This window comes from Carcharodon carcharias, chromosome 2 (assembly GCF_017639515.1).
Source record: "Carcharodon carcharias isolate sCarCar2 chromosome 2, sCarCar2.pri, whole genome shotgun sequence".
In the NCBI taxonomy this organism is placed as follows: domain Eukaryota; kingdom Metazoa; phylum Chordata; class Chondrichthyes; order Lamniformes; family Lamnidae; genus Carcharodon; species Carcharodon carcharias.
This window is the reverse complement of record NC_054468.1, coordinates 83,732,727-83,753,791: the sequence shown is the minus strand read 5'-3', so window position 1 is coordinate 83,753,791 and position 21,065 is coordinate 83,732,727. Positions and strand designations below refer to the sequence as shown.

Genomic DNA, 21,065 nt, shown 5'->3' with positions numbered 1-21,065 from the left:
GGCACCAGGACTGGATGAGATGCATCCAAGGATACTAAGGAAAGCGAAAGTGGAAATTGTGGAGGCACTGGCCATAATTTTCTAATCTTCCTTAGACTCAATGGGGGTGCCAGAGGACTGTAGAATTATAAATGTTACACCTCTGTTCAAAAAAAGAATGTAAAGGTAAGTTCAGCAACTGGAGGCCAGACAGTTTAGTGGTGGGGAAACTTCTAGAAATGATAATTTGTGACAAAATTAATAGTCACTTGGACAAACGTGGGTTAATTAAGGAAAGCCAGCATGGATTTGTTAAGGGTAAATCATGTTTGAATAACTTCTGGAGTTTTTTGATGAGGTAACAAAGAGGGTTGATGAGAGTAATGCTGTTGATGTGTTGTACGCGGACTTCCAAAAGAAATTTGATAAAGTGCTGCACAACAGACTTATGAGCAAAGTTAGAATTCATGGAATAAAAGGGAAAGTAGCAACGTGGATGTGAAATTGGCTGTGTGACAGGAAACACAGAGTAGTGGTCAATGGTTGTCTTTCAGACTGGAGGAAGGTTTATAGTGGGGTCCCTCAGGGGTTGGTGTTAGGACCCCTGCTCTTCCTAAAATAAATTGATGACCCAGACCTTGGTGTATAGGGCACAATTTCAAAACTTGAGAATGATACAAAACTTGAAAGTATTGTGAACTGTGAGGAAGACTAGTGAGAGACTTCAAAAGGACATAGACAGGTTGGTGGAATGGGCGGTCAGAGGTAGATGAAATTTAATGAGGTGGAGTGTGAAGTGATTCATTTTAGTGGGAAGAATGTGGAGAGATAATATAAAATAAAGGGGACAATTCTAAAGGGAGTGTAGGAGCATAGGGACCTGGGTGTATATGAGCATAAATCATTGAAGGCTGGCAGGCCAGGTTGAGAGAGTGGTTAATAAAGCATAGGGCATCCCGGGCTTTATCAATAGGGACTTGAAGTACAAAAGCAAGCAAGTTATGTGAAACCTGTATAAAATACTGGTTCGGCCTTGAGTCGAATATTGCATCCTGTTCTGGGCACCACACTTTAGGAAGGCAGTAGAAAGGATGCAGAAAAGCTTCAAAACAATGGTTCCAGGGATGAGGAACTTCAGTTGCATAGATAGATTGGAGAAGTTGGGGCTGTTCTCCTTGGAGAAGGGAAGGTTGAGTAGAGATTTGATAAAGTCATTCAAATTTTTGAGGGGTCTGGACAGAGTAGATAGGAAGAAATTGTTTCCATAGGTGGAAGGATCAAGAGCCAGAGGGCACAAATTTAAATTAATTAGCAAAAGAAACAATGGTGCCATAAGAATAAACTTTTTCATGCAGCGTGTGGTTAGGATCTGAAATGCACTACCTGAGAGTGTGGTGGAGACAGATTCAATTGAGGCATTCAAGAGGGAATTGGATTATTAACTGAAAAGAAAGAATGTGCAGGGTTATGGGGAGGGGACGGGGGAAATGATTCTAGGTTAATTGTTCCTTCAGAAAGCCAGAACAGGATGACCTCCTTCCGTGCTGTAACCATTCCATGATTCAACAGTGACTATACTTCAAAATGGATTTCATTGATGCTATAGGGCTTTGTGATGTCTTGTGGTTCTAAAATGCCCCATATAAATGTAAAGTCTTTCTTTCTTGACAGCACCAAATGACAGCAAAATCCCAGATATAAATTTTAAAAATAAGCATCTTTAAGGGAAGTATTTCATGCAGTTAGTGTCGAAAGACATTTTGAACATTCCTAGCCAGTGAACTTACTTCAATAGAATGTTGCTGAAAATGAGGCATAAATCAGTTAGCTGCAGTATCCATTTCCTACCATTGTGTGTATTGCTAACGTGCTGAATGAATGAGTGTGGAAGAAAATCAGTGGACATTATGCCACTATTCCAGCTGTGGTATGATGGCTAGGATAGTTGTCTCAGCTACATCTGTTTTTCTATCACTCATGTGTGAATGTCACAAACATTGGTCCCCATTTTGCTACTCAGCACATCTAAACTTGTAACATCTTGGGCATTATAGTTCCCTCATTTTCAGGTTCTTATGGAAAGAGGAATCCCTGTCAAAATTTTCATTTGAATTGAGATTGATGAGTTACTAGTAGTATAACCCATTCCGCTGAAACAGTGGCGTAATGGGAATGTCACTGGGCTAGTAATTCAGAGGACCAGGCTAATGGTCTGAGGATGTGGGTTCAAATGGCTGAAGGAATTTAAAATTCAATTAATAAAATCTGGACTTGAAAGGTAGTCTTAGTAATAGTGGCCATGAAACTATCATTAATTGTCATAAAAACCCATCTGGTTCACTAATGTCCTTTAGGGAAGGGAAGGAAATCTGCCACCCTTACCTGGTCTGACCTACACATGTCTCCAGACCACAGCAATGTGATTGACGCTTAACTGTCCTCTGCAATGGCCTAGCAAGCCACTCAGTTCAAGGGCAATGGGGGTGGGCAACAAATGCTGGCCTTGCTAGCAGCGACTACATCCCATGAAAGAATGTTTTAAAATTGCTTTTAAACACATAAAACTATATAACCTGCTGCAGATTAACCCAGCAGCAGCAGCCTGCAGAACAGAACAGTCATGCAGTTAGACTTCTGTTTCTGATCATTTGTTTGAATCTAAATTATTCAAAGAGGACTTCACTTACTGCCCGAGGAAAGACCCAGCATCTCGTGGTCAATTTAAACAAATTAAATCGTATTTAATAATCTACAGAAGTTAAAAATTCATGCATTCGCTTATCCTAAATTATCTCAAAGTGAATGATTGCTGTCAGGTGACTAATGCTGGTAAACCAATGACAAAATAAGAACATGGAATCCACGTGTCAAAATACACTTTAACAGTATTTTTCTTATTTTGTCCCATGTTCTATTAATGTAAATGTAGAGACAGCTCCACTGCTAAGCAATGAAAGTGAAAATCGAAGCTCATGAAACAATCGTAAGATGGGTTTAATTCAGTTCAGTAGCACTCCATACTGGTAATTTAATTGCATCTGGCTATTCATGGCTGCTGTCCTATATTTCTAATTGGGCAGGGCATATACTCAACTGTAGCAATTTAATTACTGATGGTGTGATCTGCATTCACATCTTAAATTTCAGGTAAGTGAATCAAATGCACAATGGCATTCACCTGTATGAGAGATGGTGAATTAATATTCCCTGTAAAAAGGGGCAACATTTTCATTCAAGATATATGTGGTGTATTCTTAATATGTTTGCTTTTACACAGTGCATACTTAGTTTAATTTGTTTCTTAAATGCTAGCAGATACTCTTTTACCATTCTTTCATCCTGTCTTAATTCATGCACTTTTCAAAAAAGAATGTTGCCTAGCATGTCTGTAACTTTGTTTGTGTGTTCTGTCTCTTTTTTTTCCTTCCTTTCTTCCACTCACTTTTTTCTATCCCTGTTTCCTGAACAAGATCTCCAGCAGCTGCTGAATGTGACCTCATCTCTGTCTCAGTCCACTACATGTCTGCACGAACCTTCTCCCCAGCATCCAAAACCCCCACCAGCTACCAAACTCCTCGAGACCCCAAGGATGTCGCAGGCTCGTCTTCTGCTGCAGAAAGGGGGGGATGTGACTCCCAGCATTTTACGTAGGGCTATGTCCTGGATGTCCACTCACAGCCGAGACCTGTTTCAATAATGCCAGATAAGGTGATCAGCCTATTGCCCTTTGACTCTATCCAACATAACCAATACAAGCTTGTAGTTGCCTGAGAGCTGATAATCCAGTGAAACCTGGCTTTCTGGTCACCTTCAATTTTTATCTCATTGGTCATACACAGCTTCACTCAGAACCAAGCAGATTCCTTAAATTAAGTAGTTCATTCACCAATCAAATCCTCTGCTCCACATTTGCAACTGAGGTCCAATATACAATTTTATCTAGATTTATCTATATGGAATTTTCATTACAGTCCAAACATGACATGTGATAATCATAGAATGATACAGAAAGACGATATTCAGCCCACCGGGCATGTGCCAGTTCTTTGAAATTAGTCCTACTCCTCTGCTCTTTCCCTGTTAGCCTGTAAATTTATCTTTCTCAAGCATGCATTCAATTCCCTTTTAAAGATTACCATTAAATCCGCTTTCAACATCCTTTCAGGGAATGTCTTCCTGATCACATTGTACAAAACATTAAAAAAATAAGCTAGTCAAATCTTAATTAGTTTAGAAAATGAGAACCAAAGACAGCCCTTTCTTATTTTGAGGTAATATACCTTCTCCCAACATGTGGGGCCAGATTTTTGCAGAAACATGGAGACTCCGCGGAGCTTTAAAAATGACGGGCGATATCCAAATTTAGATGTCCCGTCCTCATTTGTGACAGATCCCATTTTTGCCAGTAGGGGAATAAGGGTAAGGTATGACTCTCATAGTGCTGAGCTTAAATAGCAAGAGAGCCTTATCCCACAAGTTTATAGAAGAGACCTATGAAGGACAGATAAAGTCTGTAGAACTATCAAGCTGTTAAGTTATTTGAATCCTCAAAAAATAGTTTGCCTGTGTCAGTGAAAGTTAAAAAAAAAACGCAAGCTGTGAAATTATTTAAATCCAGCACTTAATTTTTTTTTTTTAAAGCTTGTCTGTGTCGGTGAGAATGGGGAAAAAATCTGTTCTGGTAGTTACAATATTTGTTTGCTGACGTTACCCCAAGGGCTATCATTGTATCATTATTAATGCTTGGCTGCTTTCCACAACCTGCAGTTATCTCAGCAGAGGGATTGTAAGTTCACAGTTTGCTTGAAGCTCAAGTATGAAGTTATTCAAGTATCAGCTGTCTTTGATGTGGAGTTATGAATACACGCCTGTTTATTTTATAAGGGATTAAGTACTTGGGGTGCTTTTAGAGATTTGAAAGGGCTTTCATGAATGGAAGTTTTTTTTTTACTATGATGAAGGTTCAATTAGATATTTAGACTTTTATTTTATTTCATCTCAACATGACTCCTGAGGTCTGCCCATGGTGCATACTGGTTGAGTTTGCATGGAGGGTGTAAGGGCAAAGGGTGGTGGCTGGGGGTGTGGGTTGGCATGGAGGGGCATTGGGAGTAGGGGTGATTCTGGGGTATGAGTGGTGAGGGCTAGAAGACTTAATATTTAACAAAACAACTGGACAAATTCCCAGAGAACCGAGGCAAAACTTTTAAACAGCCTATCTTGGCACTTGGCAGTCCCTGCAGCTGCTTGTGATCTATGTCAGAGAGAAAATCGGGTCCTTTTCCTTAGGCAGGTATGGCGAGCTGGGAAATTTTCGACTCATGCAATCTGCCTCAGGAGCAAAAGTCAAGTAGTAAAGTGAACTCAAGGAGCTTCCAATCCAGAGGAACTTCCAACAACAATAATAATTGATCCCAAAATGATCTCAGAACTAGGGAGTAACTGAACAATAACCTTCAAAGGAGAAGGTTAGTAGCCGAACATGACATTCAAACTCCAAATCTAAGAATTCCCATGAATGATGCACAAGAAATCCATTCGTTAAACAAAAAATCACCCACAAAGAAGCAGCATGTCACGTAGCTAGAGCGTTTCAATTAGTCCCTGACCATTACAGGCTGTCACTGCAGTAATGGAGAAGTCAGTTTCATTGAAACTTCATAACTGAACTCCTACAAGAATTGATTTCCAGTTGGTTTAATAACCACATGGAAGCTGCTCTGTCCGGCTCGTGTAGCAAAATCATGAATTTATGCCTGATGAAAGGCTTTATGATTTTATTACATATCATCTGCAGAGGAAATGTTCGACTACATTTCTTGTTAATCCCAGATTCAATTTCCCATCTGCCTGAATGAGGATCACAGTGCTTTCCCTTTTCACTCCCCACCCCATCTTCTCATACACCTCAGATCTCATTCACTTAAGGATCCCAGACACTTGTACACACCAATGATGCTGCCCACTAATGGTAGCATACTGGAGTTCAATAAAAGCAAAGCAGAGCAGTTAAATGTTACCAGAACCTCTCTTCGTTAGATCCCATTGTTCATTTCTCATAAAAACTGTTTCTTAATAGGGTGTGTTGTCTAAAGTTTTAAAAAAAAGTCAATTGAAAGAATGTATATTCATTCTTGGGACAGGGGTGTTGCTGGCAAGGCTAGCATTTATTTTTCTTTGCTGGTTGCCCTGAGAAGGTGGTGATGTAATTGAATAGGGAGGTAGGTCATTTCAAATTAAGGACTGTATTTTATGGAGACATCAGGGGCCTTGCCTGTTGGCAGGTGTGTCGGCGAGAGACCTACATTACCTCCTCCCAGAAGGCCCACTGGTATTAAGTGCCACTCAAGTACTTAGGTAGCCAAGGACCCCAGAGACGGAGACCTGTCTACTAAGAGCTATTGGAAAATAGAATGCCGGCTTTTGAATGGCTGCATCACTGGAGAGACCTTGGACGCTGCTGGAATGGCACCTACCGGAGGCCCAGGTTTGAGGAGCAACCGAGTCATAGGTAAGTAATGGCAGGAGGAGTTTCGTGGGGTGGGGATCACATGGAGAAGGTGGTTGCCAGTAAGAGCAGGGGTGTGGCTCTCAGCAGCCCCTCCCCTTTCCTGATGTCCTGCTACTCAGGCACTGAGTGTCCTTGAACAAGGTTACCCTCCCCCCATCCTGGGAGACCACAAGCTGGTCGCACAGTTTTACATGTTGTGCACATTGCATGTCAACAAGTCCACCCACTACTGGGTTAATACCAGCAGTGGCAAGATGAGGCCCTTGGCCATTTAAGGGCCTCAATTGGCAGTAGGATGGGAAGTTTGCCCCTGACTTAATTCTGATGGAGGGGTTCGGGCATATGACCATCTTGCCTAGATAAATGCCCTTCCCTCCTCCAACCACACCATGAGAGAGGGTATCAAATTCCATCCAAAAAGTCAACCAAGCTGTTGTAAGGCTGGAGTCACTTGTCCAGACAGAGTAAAGTATGGCAAGTTTCCTTCCCTTACGGATATTAGCAAACCAGTTGGGTTTTTCCAACGATCCAGCACTTTCGTAGACCTCGAATTAAATTCTCAAACTGCTTTGGTGGGTTTTGCACTAAGCTTCACTGGGTTATTAACCTGGCAACATTACCACTATGCCATCTTACACATCTGGCCACAGTCACCCAGCTGGGGACATTTTATAATTGCTATTCAATTAATTACTTACACTTAATATTTCATTAATTTGCAAATGAAAGAACAATGTTGGATTCTGTTAATATATTAAAGATAAAATTTGCATGGACCATACAATCAGTGCACTAAAAGGGACTGTGGAAAAGAAAATCTATTAAGGTCTAAACCCTTTTAGCTGCATTACTTTACATTACACAAAATGACCCTGCTGATGCAATAAGCCTGCAGTGGTTACCAGTGTAATAGGCAGCTTTGATTAGCATCCAACTTGGATTCTGGAGTCTTGGAAGTGACCATATATTACAGGTTTCACTGTTGAAACAAGCCAAGGAAAATAACTGCAAATTTTATTCCTATGGGTTTTGCATGTTGTGAGTCTCAGCAGTTGAAGCTATGGTGTAGACTTGTGGCAAGATTTCAAAGAGCATCAGATAAACCATCAGGATCCAAATCAATGAAGAGAGGTTGGTGTTTCCAAAAAAATAAACTAAAGCATCCGGTTTTTCCACAGAATACCCAGTATTTTTCAGGTGAAATTTAATGTCTCACATTACTTATTTTTTCATCTGTTCATGGGAAGTGGGAATCCCTGGAAGTGCCAGAATTTGCTACCCATCCCCAACTGTCCTTAAGAAGGGAGTGCGGTGAGTTGATTTCTTGAACCTCTGCAGTCCATGTGCAGAAGGTATTCCTATAGTGCTGTTGGGGAGGGAATTCCAGGATTTTGAACCAGCAGCAATGAAGGGCTGGTGATATATTTCCAAGTCAGGAGGGTGTGTGACTTGGAAGAGAATTTGTATATTGTGGTGTTTCCATGCATTCCTTTCTCCTTCCAGTAGAAATCATAAATTTGGAAGCTGCTGTCAAAGAAGCCATAGTACGTTGCTGCACAGCATCTTGTAGGTGGTACACTGAGAGATTGTTTTCCCTGGGTAGGGAATCTAGAGCATGGGGACACAGCCTCAGGATAAGGGCTCAATCATTTAGAACTGAGATGAGGAGAAATTTATTCACTCAGAGAGAAGGTTGCGGATCTTTGCAATTGTCTACTCCAGAGAATTGTGGATGTTCCATTGCTAAATATATTCAAGGCTGAGTTCAATAGAGTTTAGATCTCTCAGGGAATCAAGGGGTAGGCAGGAAAGTGGTTGAAGCAGAAGATCCGCAATGATCAGATTGAATGGTAGAGCATACTCGATAGGCCAAATGATCTACTCCTCCTCCTATTTCTTCTGTTCTTACACACTGAAAACACAGTGCATCACTGGCGGCGGGAGTGAATGTTTAAAGTGGTGGTTGGGTGCCAATTTACTGGGCTGCTTTGTCCTAGATGATTTTGAACTTCTTGAGTATTGCTGGAGGTGCACTAATTCAGGCAAGCGGAGAGTATTTTGTTACATTCCTGGCTTGTGCCTTGTAGATGGTGTACAGGCTTTGGGGAATCTTGTAGCAACAGTATTTATGTGGTTGTTCTAGTTAGCCTTCTGGTCAATGGTGCCCCTCAGGGCATTGATGATGAAGGATTCAACAATAGAAATGTCATTGAATGTCAGTGGGAGGTTGTTAGACTCGCCCTTGTTGGACATGATCATTGCCTGCTGCTTAATGAGAATGTTCCCTGCCACTTAACAACGCAAGTCTGAATTGCTGCATGAAGGTATGGACTGCTTCATTATCCGAGGAGTTGTAAATGGAACTGATCACTGTGCAATCATCAGCAAACATCCCCATTTCTGACCTTAAGATAGCAGGAAGGCCATTCGTGAGGCAGCTGAAGATGGTTGGGTCTGGGACACTGCCCTAAGGAACTCCTGCAGCGGTGTCCTTGGGCTGAGATGCTCAGCCTCCCAAATCATTGACAGAGCCTTCAGTCATCTCACCCTACTTTCTTCAATATGCTCCTTAACCACTCTGCCTTGCTACACCCCTCCTCACCATCAAAAGCCACCTTTTCCTAACAGTGCCATTTCCACTTCAGCCGACTCCTCTCTTGCTCCTGCTCAAGACTGACCCCAACATTGGAACACCTTGGTACATTTGCTGAGCCAAAGGCACTGTACACATTGTTGTGTCTAAAGATGGTGAAGGCTAAAGGTACAGGAAGACATTGCAGTGTGGCACTTATAGGCACTTCATCAGCAGTACCTTTTTGTACTGGTTTGGGTACGTTCATTGACAAGGCAGCTAGCAGATCTCCTTTGGCAGTGAACATATGATGTTCAGGATATGAAGCAGACTACTGATGATAAACTAGTAGGCTTTCCCCTTTAAGGCCAATACTCAAAAGCTTACTAGTGGAGAAGTGATATAAATAATCAAATCAAGCCACAATAGCTGTTTATAATTTCCAGGCATTAAACTGAGTGCAGTTAGCTGCTTGTAAATTTCAGGTTTCAGGTCAATGATTTGCATTCTCTTAACAATGTCTGGACTAGTGGAATGTGTGCTACGTGCAAAAAACAATGTAATCCTCATTTGATATGCACTTCCTGCACATATTATTTGCAATGTATTGATTTCTGAGTAACGTCTGTACTTAACCCTATAATGGGCAAATCCTACTTCACCATTTACCAAACATTTTGAAGGGGAAAAGCCTGTGCAAACATTTGACTATCATGCTGCAATTGCAGGTCTGCATGCCATGGTACAGGTCACTTTCACCTCAATTCTCATGTGATTATTTTTCCCCAACTTCTTTTATGTCTTCAACCCAAATTTGGAAGGTTACCTGATTTTAGAAGCAGCCAGAATCACCATACTCACCTAACATGTATATGACTGCCCAATTCCCATTCCCTACCTGGCCAGTTTCCTTTCTTCTATTCTGTAACAGTGGCCTGGTCTAGCGTCCAACGTCTGGCTGCCAGCTTGGTGTTGGTGCCATCTCTTTCCACCCCCACCCCAACCCAATCCCACACTCCTCCCAGCATTGAAACCTCCAAACTCATGATCCCCGCTCACCTGAGTCTTCTCCTCCATGTTTATCAGCAGCTGTGCTTAGTGCTTCGAGCTGTTCTCTGAATTATTACTATTGATATGCTACACCAGCATTGAAGTCTGACAGAATGTGTCTTTTACAAGCATCTGAAGCTATTCGAACATATTATATTAAGTATTGAAGCTATTAGCAAACTAAGAATTTCTTATTTTTCATCTCCGTCATCATAAATAGACTTTTTTCCAACTTACCTTTTACATCTGTGGTGGCAGCTCAAAATTTATTATGAGTGAACTATTTATATAGTTATATGGAAAACTCCATTTTAATTCACTGTGAAGAACACCACAGAAGATCCATTTTTATGTTCTATGATATTAGACACTTTAAGCATCAGAAAAATATTTGATATCTTAGTAGTGTCTTTTCACCAGTGTCAGTCAGATCAGGAGTGATCTTAGTTGCTTTGACGCTGTGACCCATCCCCCACAAACCCCATTATTTTCTGTGAAGCTGCTGCAGAATGCATTGTGATGGCCTTTGCCTGGGACCTCACTTGCATGGCCAGTAGAGGTAGAAGTCATGCCCCCTTCTCCCAGGGTCTTTGTCAATAAAATTACGTATTTTTTTTCTACATAAACAAATCTTGAACATATGTATTATTTTTTATAAAGCTTTGAAAAGAACATTTTGCCCTCTTTCAGACTCCTTTAAGCTATTGAATTTCCATGATCAGATCAATTGGTTTAATTCATCTAAATTTGCAGCTGATGATGCAGCAAACCATGATTTCATTTACCTGTGAAACAGCCACAGTGATGTGTAGACAATCCACTCTTGATGTTCAAACTTCCTGAAAAATCTGAGCTTGAGCACTTCTTTTTTGGAAACACTTACATTGCTCCTTTAAAAAAAAAACAACACCCCTTTCTCTCCCAAGATTACCAGAAGTGACAGTCATGCAGCCGGGTTCACAAACAGCTATAGGTTAGCCAAGCTTGAACTTAATGCTATTGCAATGTATTTTCTTTCAGGAAAGTGATTCAGTGATTCCTCCAGTTTAAATGATTCACTTATATATATTCAGCTCATGTAACTCCTTTACATTTCATGTATCAAAGGCATTTTTGGCTTTCATCGGGTATACATTGTCTTAATATCACAAATTATCACATTGTCCTACAGTGCAGTAATGTAGAATCGAGATGAAGGTATATATAGAATCAAGTAGAACTGCTTCAAGTATGTCGTGGCGATTTACTTTATCTTTTGTTGTAACATAAATCTTAACTGAGTATGACAATATTTCATTAGAAGTGTTAAAACTATAGTATATAGAAGTTAATTTTTTCAGATAACATGTTATTTGACAGTTAGCAGCTGTCATTGTTGTGCACTCCACTATTTTAAAAAGTAGCAGGAGTTCTAAAACCGATGTTACTTAATTTCATTTCAGGTCAGTCGGTTAATTTTAAAAATATACAATAGTTGCGTGAACTTTGTTGTACTCATGGAATAATAGTTGATCATGTATTTCTGTGTTGCCTTAATTGATGCCAAAGGAGTACTGTCTTATGGATTTTACAGACATTACACTGTAGTTACAGCACTAAAGATAAATGCTTCCAGCCTGCATCTTTCTGATATATCCCCAGCATTGATAGTCCCAACCTTTACTATGTCTCCACATACAAGAGGGCAGGATAGTTTGGTACAGCTGGAATGGAGCACCTCCTTTTGTGTGCATTTCTGTGCAAGTAAAGTACCTCTTTTGAATTTTCTTCAACATTACGAAGCTTCCTGCTATGGCTGACGGTTGAGTTCACTGAGCTTTAATCAATCACAAATTCAAATAATATTTGTGCTCTGAATTGAAATACAGGCACTCACTGTGGGCTTCCAGTGCAATGCCACTATGGTTATTCAGCAAAAGTATGAAAAAGGAACATTGTTGATTTGGATAGATCCAGTGCAGGTTGAGTTCCAGGATGAATGTAGATTGTCCCATTGCATTCTCCAGGAAAGACCGAACAAGCTGAGGCTCTTTTCCCTCGAAAAGAAATGCTGAGGGGCAACGTACCATCGATGTTTTTTGGAGACCACAGATGATTTGTTTAAGTATGCAGTCCCTTTAAATTTTTTTACGTGGCCAGGCACGTGTTAACTTAAAGGGGCCACCTTGTGTGCAGCCTACACAGAAACCTTGGGGTGGTTGCTCAGCAGCCCGGCAGCTTGGATGAACATTGCTGAGGGGTGACTTAATAGAGGTCTTTTAAGTTAGGAAGGGTCTTGATAAGGTAGAGGTAAAGAAGACTTCTACACTTGTGGGAGAATCTAAAACTAGGGCTCATCAACATAAATAAATTCAATAAGAAACATTTTTTGCTGCAGCTCTTCGTCTTGCACTCAGGTCAATTCGCAAGGAAATACCAGTGCCAGAGAAAATAATATATATATCCTGTATGAGAAGAGAGTGCTGATTGTTTAGCACGTTGACTCTGATTGGTAGAGGCATTGCCATGGAGAATGCACAAGTGGATGGTGACTGACAATTGACTGCCAAGCATTGTTTGAAATCTAAACTAGGCGGCTTGATTCTGATTAGTCAAGGCATTGCCCTGGGGAATGAACCAGTGAATGGTTGTCACTTATTTTGTTCAGCCCAAACAGGTGCAATGTGTGTACATGTTCTTCCTGTGTGCATAGAATTGTCCTGATGAGTGCAAGATGAAAAGCTTTAACAAAAAATGTTTCTTTTTTCAGCAATACTCAAGTTTTTTTTTAATTCATTCATAGGATGTGTGGTTGGCTGGGCCAGCCTTAATTATTGCCCATCCCTAGTTGCCCTTGAGAAGGTGGTGGTGAGCTTCCTTCTTCAACCTCTGCAGTCCATGTGGTGTAGGAAGGGAGTTCCAGGATTTTGACTCAGCGACAATGAAGGAACGGCAATATATTTCCAAGTTCTGTATGGCCAAATGAATATTTAAATTCAGCAAGGAAATAAGAAACAATGCCCAGAGAGTGGTTAGAATGTGAAGCTCACTAATACATGGAGTAGTTGAGGTGACTAACACAGGTGCATTCAAGGGCAAGCTAGATAGGTACACAAGTAAGCAAGTAAAAGTAGAATATGCCGAAAGGGTTAGATGAAGTGGGCAGAAAGGAGGTTTCTTTGGAGCTCTAACACTAGCATAGACTATTGGGCTAACTGGCCTGTTTCTGTGCTGTATATTCTAGACAAAAACAAATTCTAATTCTTTGCAATTTATATAAATACGGCAACAGATCTTACGATACCATTGTTAAGGAGACAACGTCCATTAAATTCCTCATGTCGAAGAAATGTTAGACCTTATATTAGTTCATTAATTTAAAGGAAGTACAACTAACTAAAACAAAAATAAAAATATCTGGAAAAACTCAGCAGGTCTGGCAGCATCTGCAGAGAGGAACACAGTTAGCGTTTCAAGTCCATATGACTCTTTAACAGAACAGTTCTGTTGAAGAGTCATACGGACTCGAAACGTTAACTGTGTTCCTCTCCGCAGATGCTGCCAGACCTGCTGAGTTTTTCCAGGTATTTTTATTTTTGTTTTGGATTTCCAGCATCCGCAATTTTTTGCTTTTATACAACTAACTAAATTTGGCTACAGATGATACAGAAACAGGTAGACTGCAGTCATGAACCATTTTCAACCTTGAACTAAAGTTAAAGACATAACAAAGAATCAGTTCATGCTTGAATTGAGGCTTAGAAACCAATGACGTGTATGTCCTCCTCTGTGTAAATTCTAACTGCTGGCTCTCTTCCTTGTCTCAGCTGTCACCAGGCCTTACTATGACTTTCTGACATTGCGACAGAAACATCCAATGCTGCCCTCGACCGTCCCCCAACAGCAGGTCTACATGCTGGCTGAGTCCAAACGCAAACCATCTAATTTCTGGCAGAACATCGGGAGACTGACACCATTCAAGAAGTGAAGGGACAGCTTAGTGAACTCGAATAAATGCCTTTCCAAGGGAGCACTTTAGCGACCAGTTGCAATCAGAATGATCGTCTGCTCTGTGTGTGTGTGTGTGTGTGTGTGTGTGTGTGTGCTCACACACCAACACAAGCTGTATGTACTATTACATCACGGCAATCTCCTCACTGGGAGGAGATGGCATATCCTGAGTCCAGTAATCTTTACAGTCAGAGCACACCACCCTAATCTGACCATCAAAATTGTCAGCAGAAGAGTTGCCTAAATACATAATCACATAGGTAAATAGAGTCAGGTTCCATGTTCTCTCTGAATCCCACAAAACAAATTTTTTGCTTTCTATTTAGGTTGGAAAGCATTGTGAGTTTTTATATAGGGAAGGTGCATCCTGTAGCTGCACAGAGTGTAGATTTTTATTGAATGGTTTGGTGAATTTGTAAAACTGTGGAAGCATCAGGAAACAGAAAAACTCTACTGTAAACAAACAGGTTTCCGGAGACTTCTTGATTGCAGCAGTTTGGCCTTCCTCTGCATTTTCACTGGAATGAAACAGTGTGTGCCTATGTGCAAAGGATTCAAATTATTTAAAACAGTCGGTGAACTTGCATCATGCTATTCAAAATCTTTTTGTCAATCTTTTAGTGAAGAAGATGCTGAATTAACTACGCAAAACTGAAATATTTAGGGTTCCTAAATTGCAAACAGCACTGGTGTTGCTAGACTACAGTCTGAGTTGGTGCCAGCAATGCAGAAATAGAAGCAGCATCTACAATTAAACCAAGGGTCTACAATTGTTCCTTTCATCTCTTGTACCCAGGCTTTAACCCATTGCAGATGGGTGGGGTGAAGATCTCTTCCCTCTCACATCTACAGGGCTCCTGAGCAAAACTAGTTCGCGCAGTGAGGTCAGCACTGCACTCATAATTGGCACTGAAATAATGATAGTGTGTGGTCAGCTCCTCAAATATTTACAGTATTACCTTTATCACAAAATAAAAGATAAGGTTAAATTTAATCAGTGCATAGGAGGAGAGAGTGACATACCAAATTGTTATGTGCTAATGTTTATAAATGAGTTGTGTAAATATTAACAAAATGATTTATTTATGTATATTGAATTTATTGTATTTGCTGTTTGGCTTCTCCATGTTCTTTCTGGTACAAATGCCTTATTAAGGAATGCACTTACCCAATTGCTTGCTTGTTTTCCCCTGGTGTGGAAGCAATTTTACTTCAGAATAATTAATTTCTTTTTCCAAGAAAAAATTTAAAAGACATTTTGAGAAACGTAATGATTTTAGTCATTTGTTTTGAGTGGTGGTAAGACTGGATGATACAGTTCCAAAGTTTACTGCTCTGCCTTCTAGCTAGACTTCAGAGCTCAGGAGACAATTTCTTGTAAAGAAATGTTGGTTTATTAGACAAATATCAACTCAAATGCTGTAAATCTGAATAGCAAATGAACACACTTGGGTCTATTGAGCACAGGAGGATGAAAGCAGCAGTTGACCACAAGGCCGTGTTGTAATGTCACCAAGATTTTCAGTAACATCCATTCAAACTGTAAAACCCAATGCACTGAAGACTGGGGCTAACACAACAGACTGAGTTCTAGCAATATTTTGCATTATTCCTTTCAAAGGCAACAGAATAATTGTTCAGACACTTTAATTAAAAAGAAACACATAGCAGCCAGTAATCTGTAGCACAAATGCATTGATGTAATTAAATTATCATTTAATAGCCAACAGGTTCTAGTCAAAAGGGAAGGAGTGTCAAGGGAAATAATTCTCCCCCTCCCTATTGTAAATAGAACAAAATATTCACATCCCTATTAATTTTGTTTTTCATTTTGTAGTAGCATCAGTCTTATTCCCTTCAGCAAGACCACTTTGCTGGCATACCCTGGGTTGGTCCCTTTTCCAACAGTGGGGACTGCAATTTTAAAATGGACCGAAGCTGTGGAACCCTGAACAATCCAAATACAAACTGAGAGGTCGACTTCCCCACTGCTGGTGTGGACTTGCACAGATCACATGACTTGCAGTTCCTGTCAATTGCAAAGGAGCAGCTCAGTGACCAGCATGGGCACTGCTATCGGTGATATGACCAGAGTAGTTCAGCAACGAGAGGACTGAGGATCTCCACTTGCTTAGGAACATCGACAGTGCTACAAAAACAACAAATAAAACACCAGTGTTATTTTTCTATGCTTCTCCTTTAAAAGATAATATGATAATCAATCTCCCCCTTCCGCATTGATCGCTAAAATACTCCCAGATACACTTCACAGTAACCCAAATGACTGTGGATTCTTGGATTTAAGTCTCCACTACAGGCACAGTGCCAATGCAGAACAATTACTGAACTATTTCAATCAACAGTAAAAGGAGAAGGAAAGTTTGCTGGGAGAACATCCTATTCTAACTTGTCAGTCATAGCAATATCTTTGATTTTCCATCTTTTTGTTTTAAATCCTCTTAGAGATTGTCATTTGGTATCTCTGCTTCCCTCCAAAGCTACTCCAGGAAGAGGATCTATTAACTAAAATGGGAATTAGCCTTTCAGAATGATTAGGGGTCATCTAGAACTGCTCAACACTGACTGTAGCAGGGCAGAAGCGAGTGTTTTACATACCCCCACCAGTTCTATCAATTTCAATTAGGCCCCAGGATTAGGCCTTTTTACCCTTCAAGCCAATGGTGTCCATTGGTGACTAAGGAGATATGATAGCTGGTATTCAAAATTATAAGGAATTTTTGTAAGGTAAATAAAGGAAAAATAATTTCCACTGGTCAGAGAGCATCAATGTCATAAATTTACTATCACTAAAAATAGTGAAGGAAGAGGTTATAGGGATTGCTTTTACATAGCTGGTTTGTTAGGACATGGGATGCCCTACCAGAAACAGCAGTGAAAGCAGAAATAATTACGATTTGTAAAAAGTCACAAAAAATTTGAAGAAGAAGATGAAAGAAGGGATATTGGGCAAGTGCAAGGGAAGGGGACTGTGAAGAGCTTTATCAACGAGCCAGAATAGATACTGTGAGCACGATGGCCACCTTCTGTGCCAGAAAATTCAATGGTTCTAGGAGGGGTTATGAACAATATCAATGTCACTTGAATGACTTAGGCGGAAGTTGAAATGCAAAATATTGACCATATTAAACAAAAATAGAGGAACGTACATGGTCCACATATTTAAATGGAGAAGCACTTTGAACCCCTCAAACTTCCCTTTCTTTATAACTTATTCTAGTGTATAGGCCACATTCGTTCGGTCCTGCTCAAATACTTATGAGTTCATGATTCAGACACTTTCTGTTTAGTTCTCTCAGTTTGTTTTCCACTCAGCTTTTCTTATAGCTCATCTTCTCAGTGGATGAACTTCCCCAACTACACCCCGCTTCTAGTTTTTGACTACATTGTCCAGTCTTGGGCCAAACTACCTGATGAAATACTAATGGATAGATTTTCAACATGATGCGCAGGCATCAAACAGACGACACAGATAGGCTGGCCATCATAGTAGCTGCCCCTTTTAATTTTCAGTAATTTGTAAGAAAAAAGTTAGTCACTTTGATGACGAGCAGCCAATCCACAATGATAGGTTTACACCCAGGTGGCAAATTGAAATGATTTTTAAAAACCACCAGAAAAAGCCCAATTTCTGGAAGCTTCCGAAGATTTTTTCATATGCACAAGGTAAATATAAAATTTCAGCCATTTGTACAACAGTGATATTGTCTAGGAGGAAACCAATTGATTTAAACATTTTCATGCTGATGTGCAGCAGGGTCTGCATTTATAGTGTGAATCCTCCATGTCCTCCCTCAACTCTCTCCGAATAAACATCCTTTCCCCATGTCCATCTTTGGATGGGGAGAAATGTAGCTAGCCACTCAACCTCAAGTTTGGTTCCAAGGTACTGGTTGAGAATCTCTGGTACTGTTTAAATAAATCAGCTGTTTAAACAACATCACCACCGAGCACCATCAGATCTCAGCCGAGGACATACTATGCCCACACAGCAAAGCTGAGACATGCTAAGATTTCATGTAAAAACCTGCATATTTGACCAAAGTCCACCTACCATATTTCACAGGATTATCTTGTGCACTTAGCTTGGATGTGCAGCTCCTAGATTTGTTTTTTTTTAATTCTCACCGCTATATCAATGCAAGTTCCTTCTTCCCTAAGGGCTGCTTTACATTCCCTCCATTTGCCACAGTTAAACAGATACTCCTGTTATTTGAGTTTGCTGACATCTGTTAACTGTAAAAAGCTTCCTTCTTACTCAGGAATGAGTATCACTAACTGAAAACTTGAGATTTACAATACGATAAAAAAAACGTTGATCTCATCCGTGTTTCACTGAAGGATAGCGCAGTGTAAACCGAGGTGCTGAATAAGATAGTGTTTTCCTCAGAAAGTTAGATATTTAAAGCTTTTGACCATTGTTGCCATGTAAAGCCATTACATGCTGAACTTCAGCCTGTTGGGATGAGCAAGAATGCTATAGCTGTTAGCAAAATGAATTACATTAGGACACACACTTTTGAGACATTACACTAATTTGCCTCATGACTATGTTTTTGAATGGCAAACGCAATTGAATTTAAGAACACAAAATTATCCTTCTTTATTTCTTTAAATTGCATTAGCAATTTTATATTAGCTTTTTAAACACACCTTTTTAAATTAATGTTACCAAAATTCTGAATATAACAGGAATGACTCTTGGAAAAGAAAATTAATTTAATATTGTTTGAAAACAATGCGGTTCCTATACATTCTGATGGTTGGTAGTGTACACTATAATTAACCCATTTATATATTTTTAAATGTTTCAACTAAAGGGTAGAACCACTTTTAATGAGATGAATTCCATGAAAAACCAACTCATTAATCTTGGTCAACAATCTTCTCCACATAATTTGAAGGCAACAATTTGATTGATTATGCTTTGAATTTCGATTCAAGTTCATCTTCACAGGACACTCCAATGTGGCAGGTGATGTTAAGTAGCTAGTATGTCATCACTACTGACCAGCAAACTGGGGCTGAATGCATAGAAACCTTTCATCTCACTTAATCCAAAGCCCTCCCTCACAAATAAACATTTTTTAAAAATGAACTTTTCAACTGACTAAGCTTACAGTGCCATGAGCTTTTGGTGCCACAGTGTTTTGCACACCATGCTCTGTAGTTACAAGTACTGCCATACTGTTTTTGTATTTCTCTCCTCATGGAAAGTTACAGACAGAATTTTATTTCTGTTGCCTTTCTCACCAAAAGTCTGTCATCGTCTTGCACTGTGATACAACAGTGCGTAATTATTTTGGTACCATTCTATGGAAGACATAATGGGGTAGACCTAAACTTTGTGCAAGAGATATAAAACGGATGACAGCGTGTCAGCATGCCATTTTACATCTCTCCTGATCTTTATTTTCAATGAATCGAGAGAGAAATGAAAAGGGCAGATGACTCACTATCAGCTATTATGCACTATGGCACAAAGTCAGGAGTTAGCCCATTCTGTTTTGTTCAGCAAATCTTTGTGGGTTTAGTCCTCTCTTACCTAATTCATTCAGATTGTGTCACTGTACCACTGAAGGCAATGTGGGATTTTGCATCCTGACTCCTGCAGTGGGGCCTCACTGTTGCAAGCAAAGCTGCTGCAAAGCAAGGCCTAACCCAAGGCTCTCAAAACTTAGCGTAATGTTTCTGACAACTGGGCACTGAGCTTCTCAACATGCCTGGTCCTTCACTGGTGTTGTCTCAAACATTGCTGATCAAAAGCTTTCATGAAAACAAGATGTATCCCCCTACTATGCTATCCTTTTTAAGTGAAAGATTCTCCGTTCATGATTTATAGCAATGATATGTAGTCTGGTTTGTTTCCTGTATTTAAATACCAGATTAAACCACTGAACTTGGCTCAACAAAAAGGTTGTGCTTAAACCAATTTTATGTCAATGTACAACAAGGTAAAGCACATTAAGTTGAGTTGATTTACAATGATCTAGTTCAGATCAATGAATTACAATGAATTCACTTTCTACAGTCTGTACACTGCATATAACATGGGCCCACTGTTATCAAGAGACTGCTTTTTAAGTACAACCTGCTGCAGCTCAGGTGTTACATGAGATGTGCCATGTCATGGCAACAAGCACGTGGCGCTGTGTTGTTTTATATGTGGTATCTGTTTATACCTTTTGTGAATCGATGGAAAAATCAAGAGTGCCAAGCTTCCTAAAGGCCCTGTAATTGGAAGCATTAGGAGTTGAAGGTCAGGAGATACCAGTTTGTGTTCATACACACATGGCAAACTCCTGTTTTTTTCATCTGTGGCTCTGGAATAACCATCAACATTATAATGTTTTAACAGTATTTTTGAAATCTATGGTGTAGCTTTCAAATGACTACAGTACTAATATGATTAGTTCATTCTGTGCCGCCAAGACCAGTTGTAATTTTTTGTACATACAACTCTCTTTTGATTTGTCAACCAGTTTTGTAGCTCTTGTGTTCCAGGAGCAATTGAGTTTAGGGATCCAGTTTTTATTTCCTTGATTTGTGTGCTAGACACTTGTGATATGCAAGTAGAATTTGCTGAAAAATACATGTTTGTATAAATTCTCTCTTTGTACGTGGATGGTTGTTTACATAAGCACTTCAAGCACGATATGGGGAATAAAATGTTTTCATTGTGTCAAGAAATTATTGCTTGGTATCTAAAGGCTGAATCAGTACATAATAATGCACTTTACCAAATGTCTGCTTATTCCAAAGTCATCTCAAAAATGTCCCTGGAATTCACACCAAAGTGCTGACCTTCACTTCTGAGAACCATATTTCTGAAATTTAGGTGAACAACAATAAATAATGGAATTGCACACCAAGTCAATCAGCAGCCAAATGAGAAATGAAGGGTTTTTGCAGTGAGTGACTCTGCAAAAATGGAAATATCAGTTT

The 21,065-nt window shown here is 39.9% G+C and overlaps 1 protein-coding gene across 2 annotated transcripts in view; it reads left to right on the top strand.

Moving 5' to 3' along the window:
• Positions 1–20,810, top strand: part of LOC121288298 (rho guanine nucleotide exchange factor 4-like) — a 486,453-nt gene extending 465,643 nt beyond the window's left edge. For both annotated transcript variants that reach the window (XM_041206830.1, XM_041206839.1), the window contains one exon: positions 13,919–20,810. In XM_041206830.1, the coding sequence (XP_041062764.1) occupies positions 13,919–14,079 (161 nt within the window). In that variant the 3' untranslated portion in view covers positions 14,080–20,810. The remainder of the gene's footprint in view (positions 1–13,918) is intronic.
• Positions 20,811–21,065: the final 255 nt, after the last annotated feature.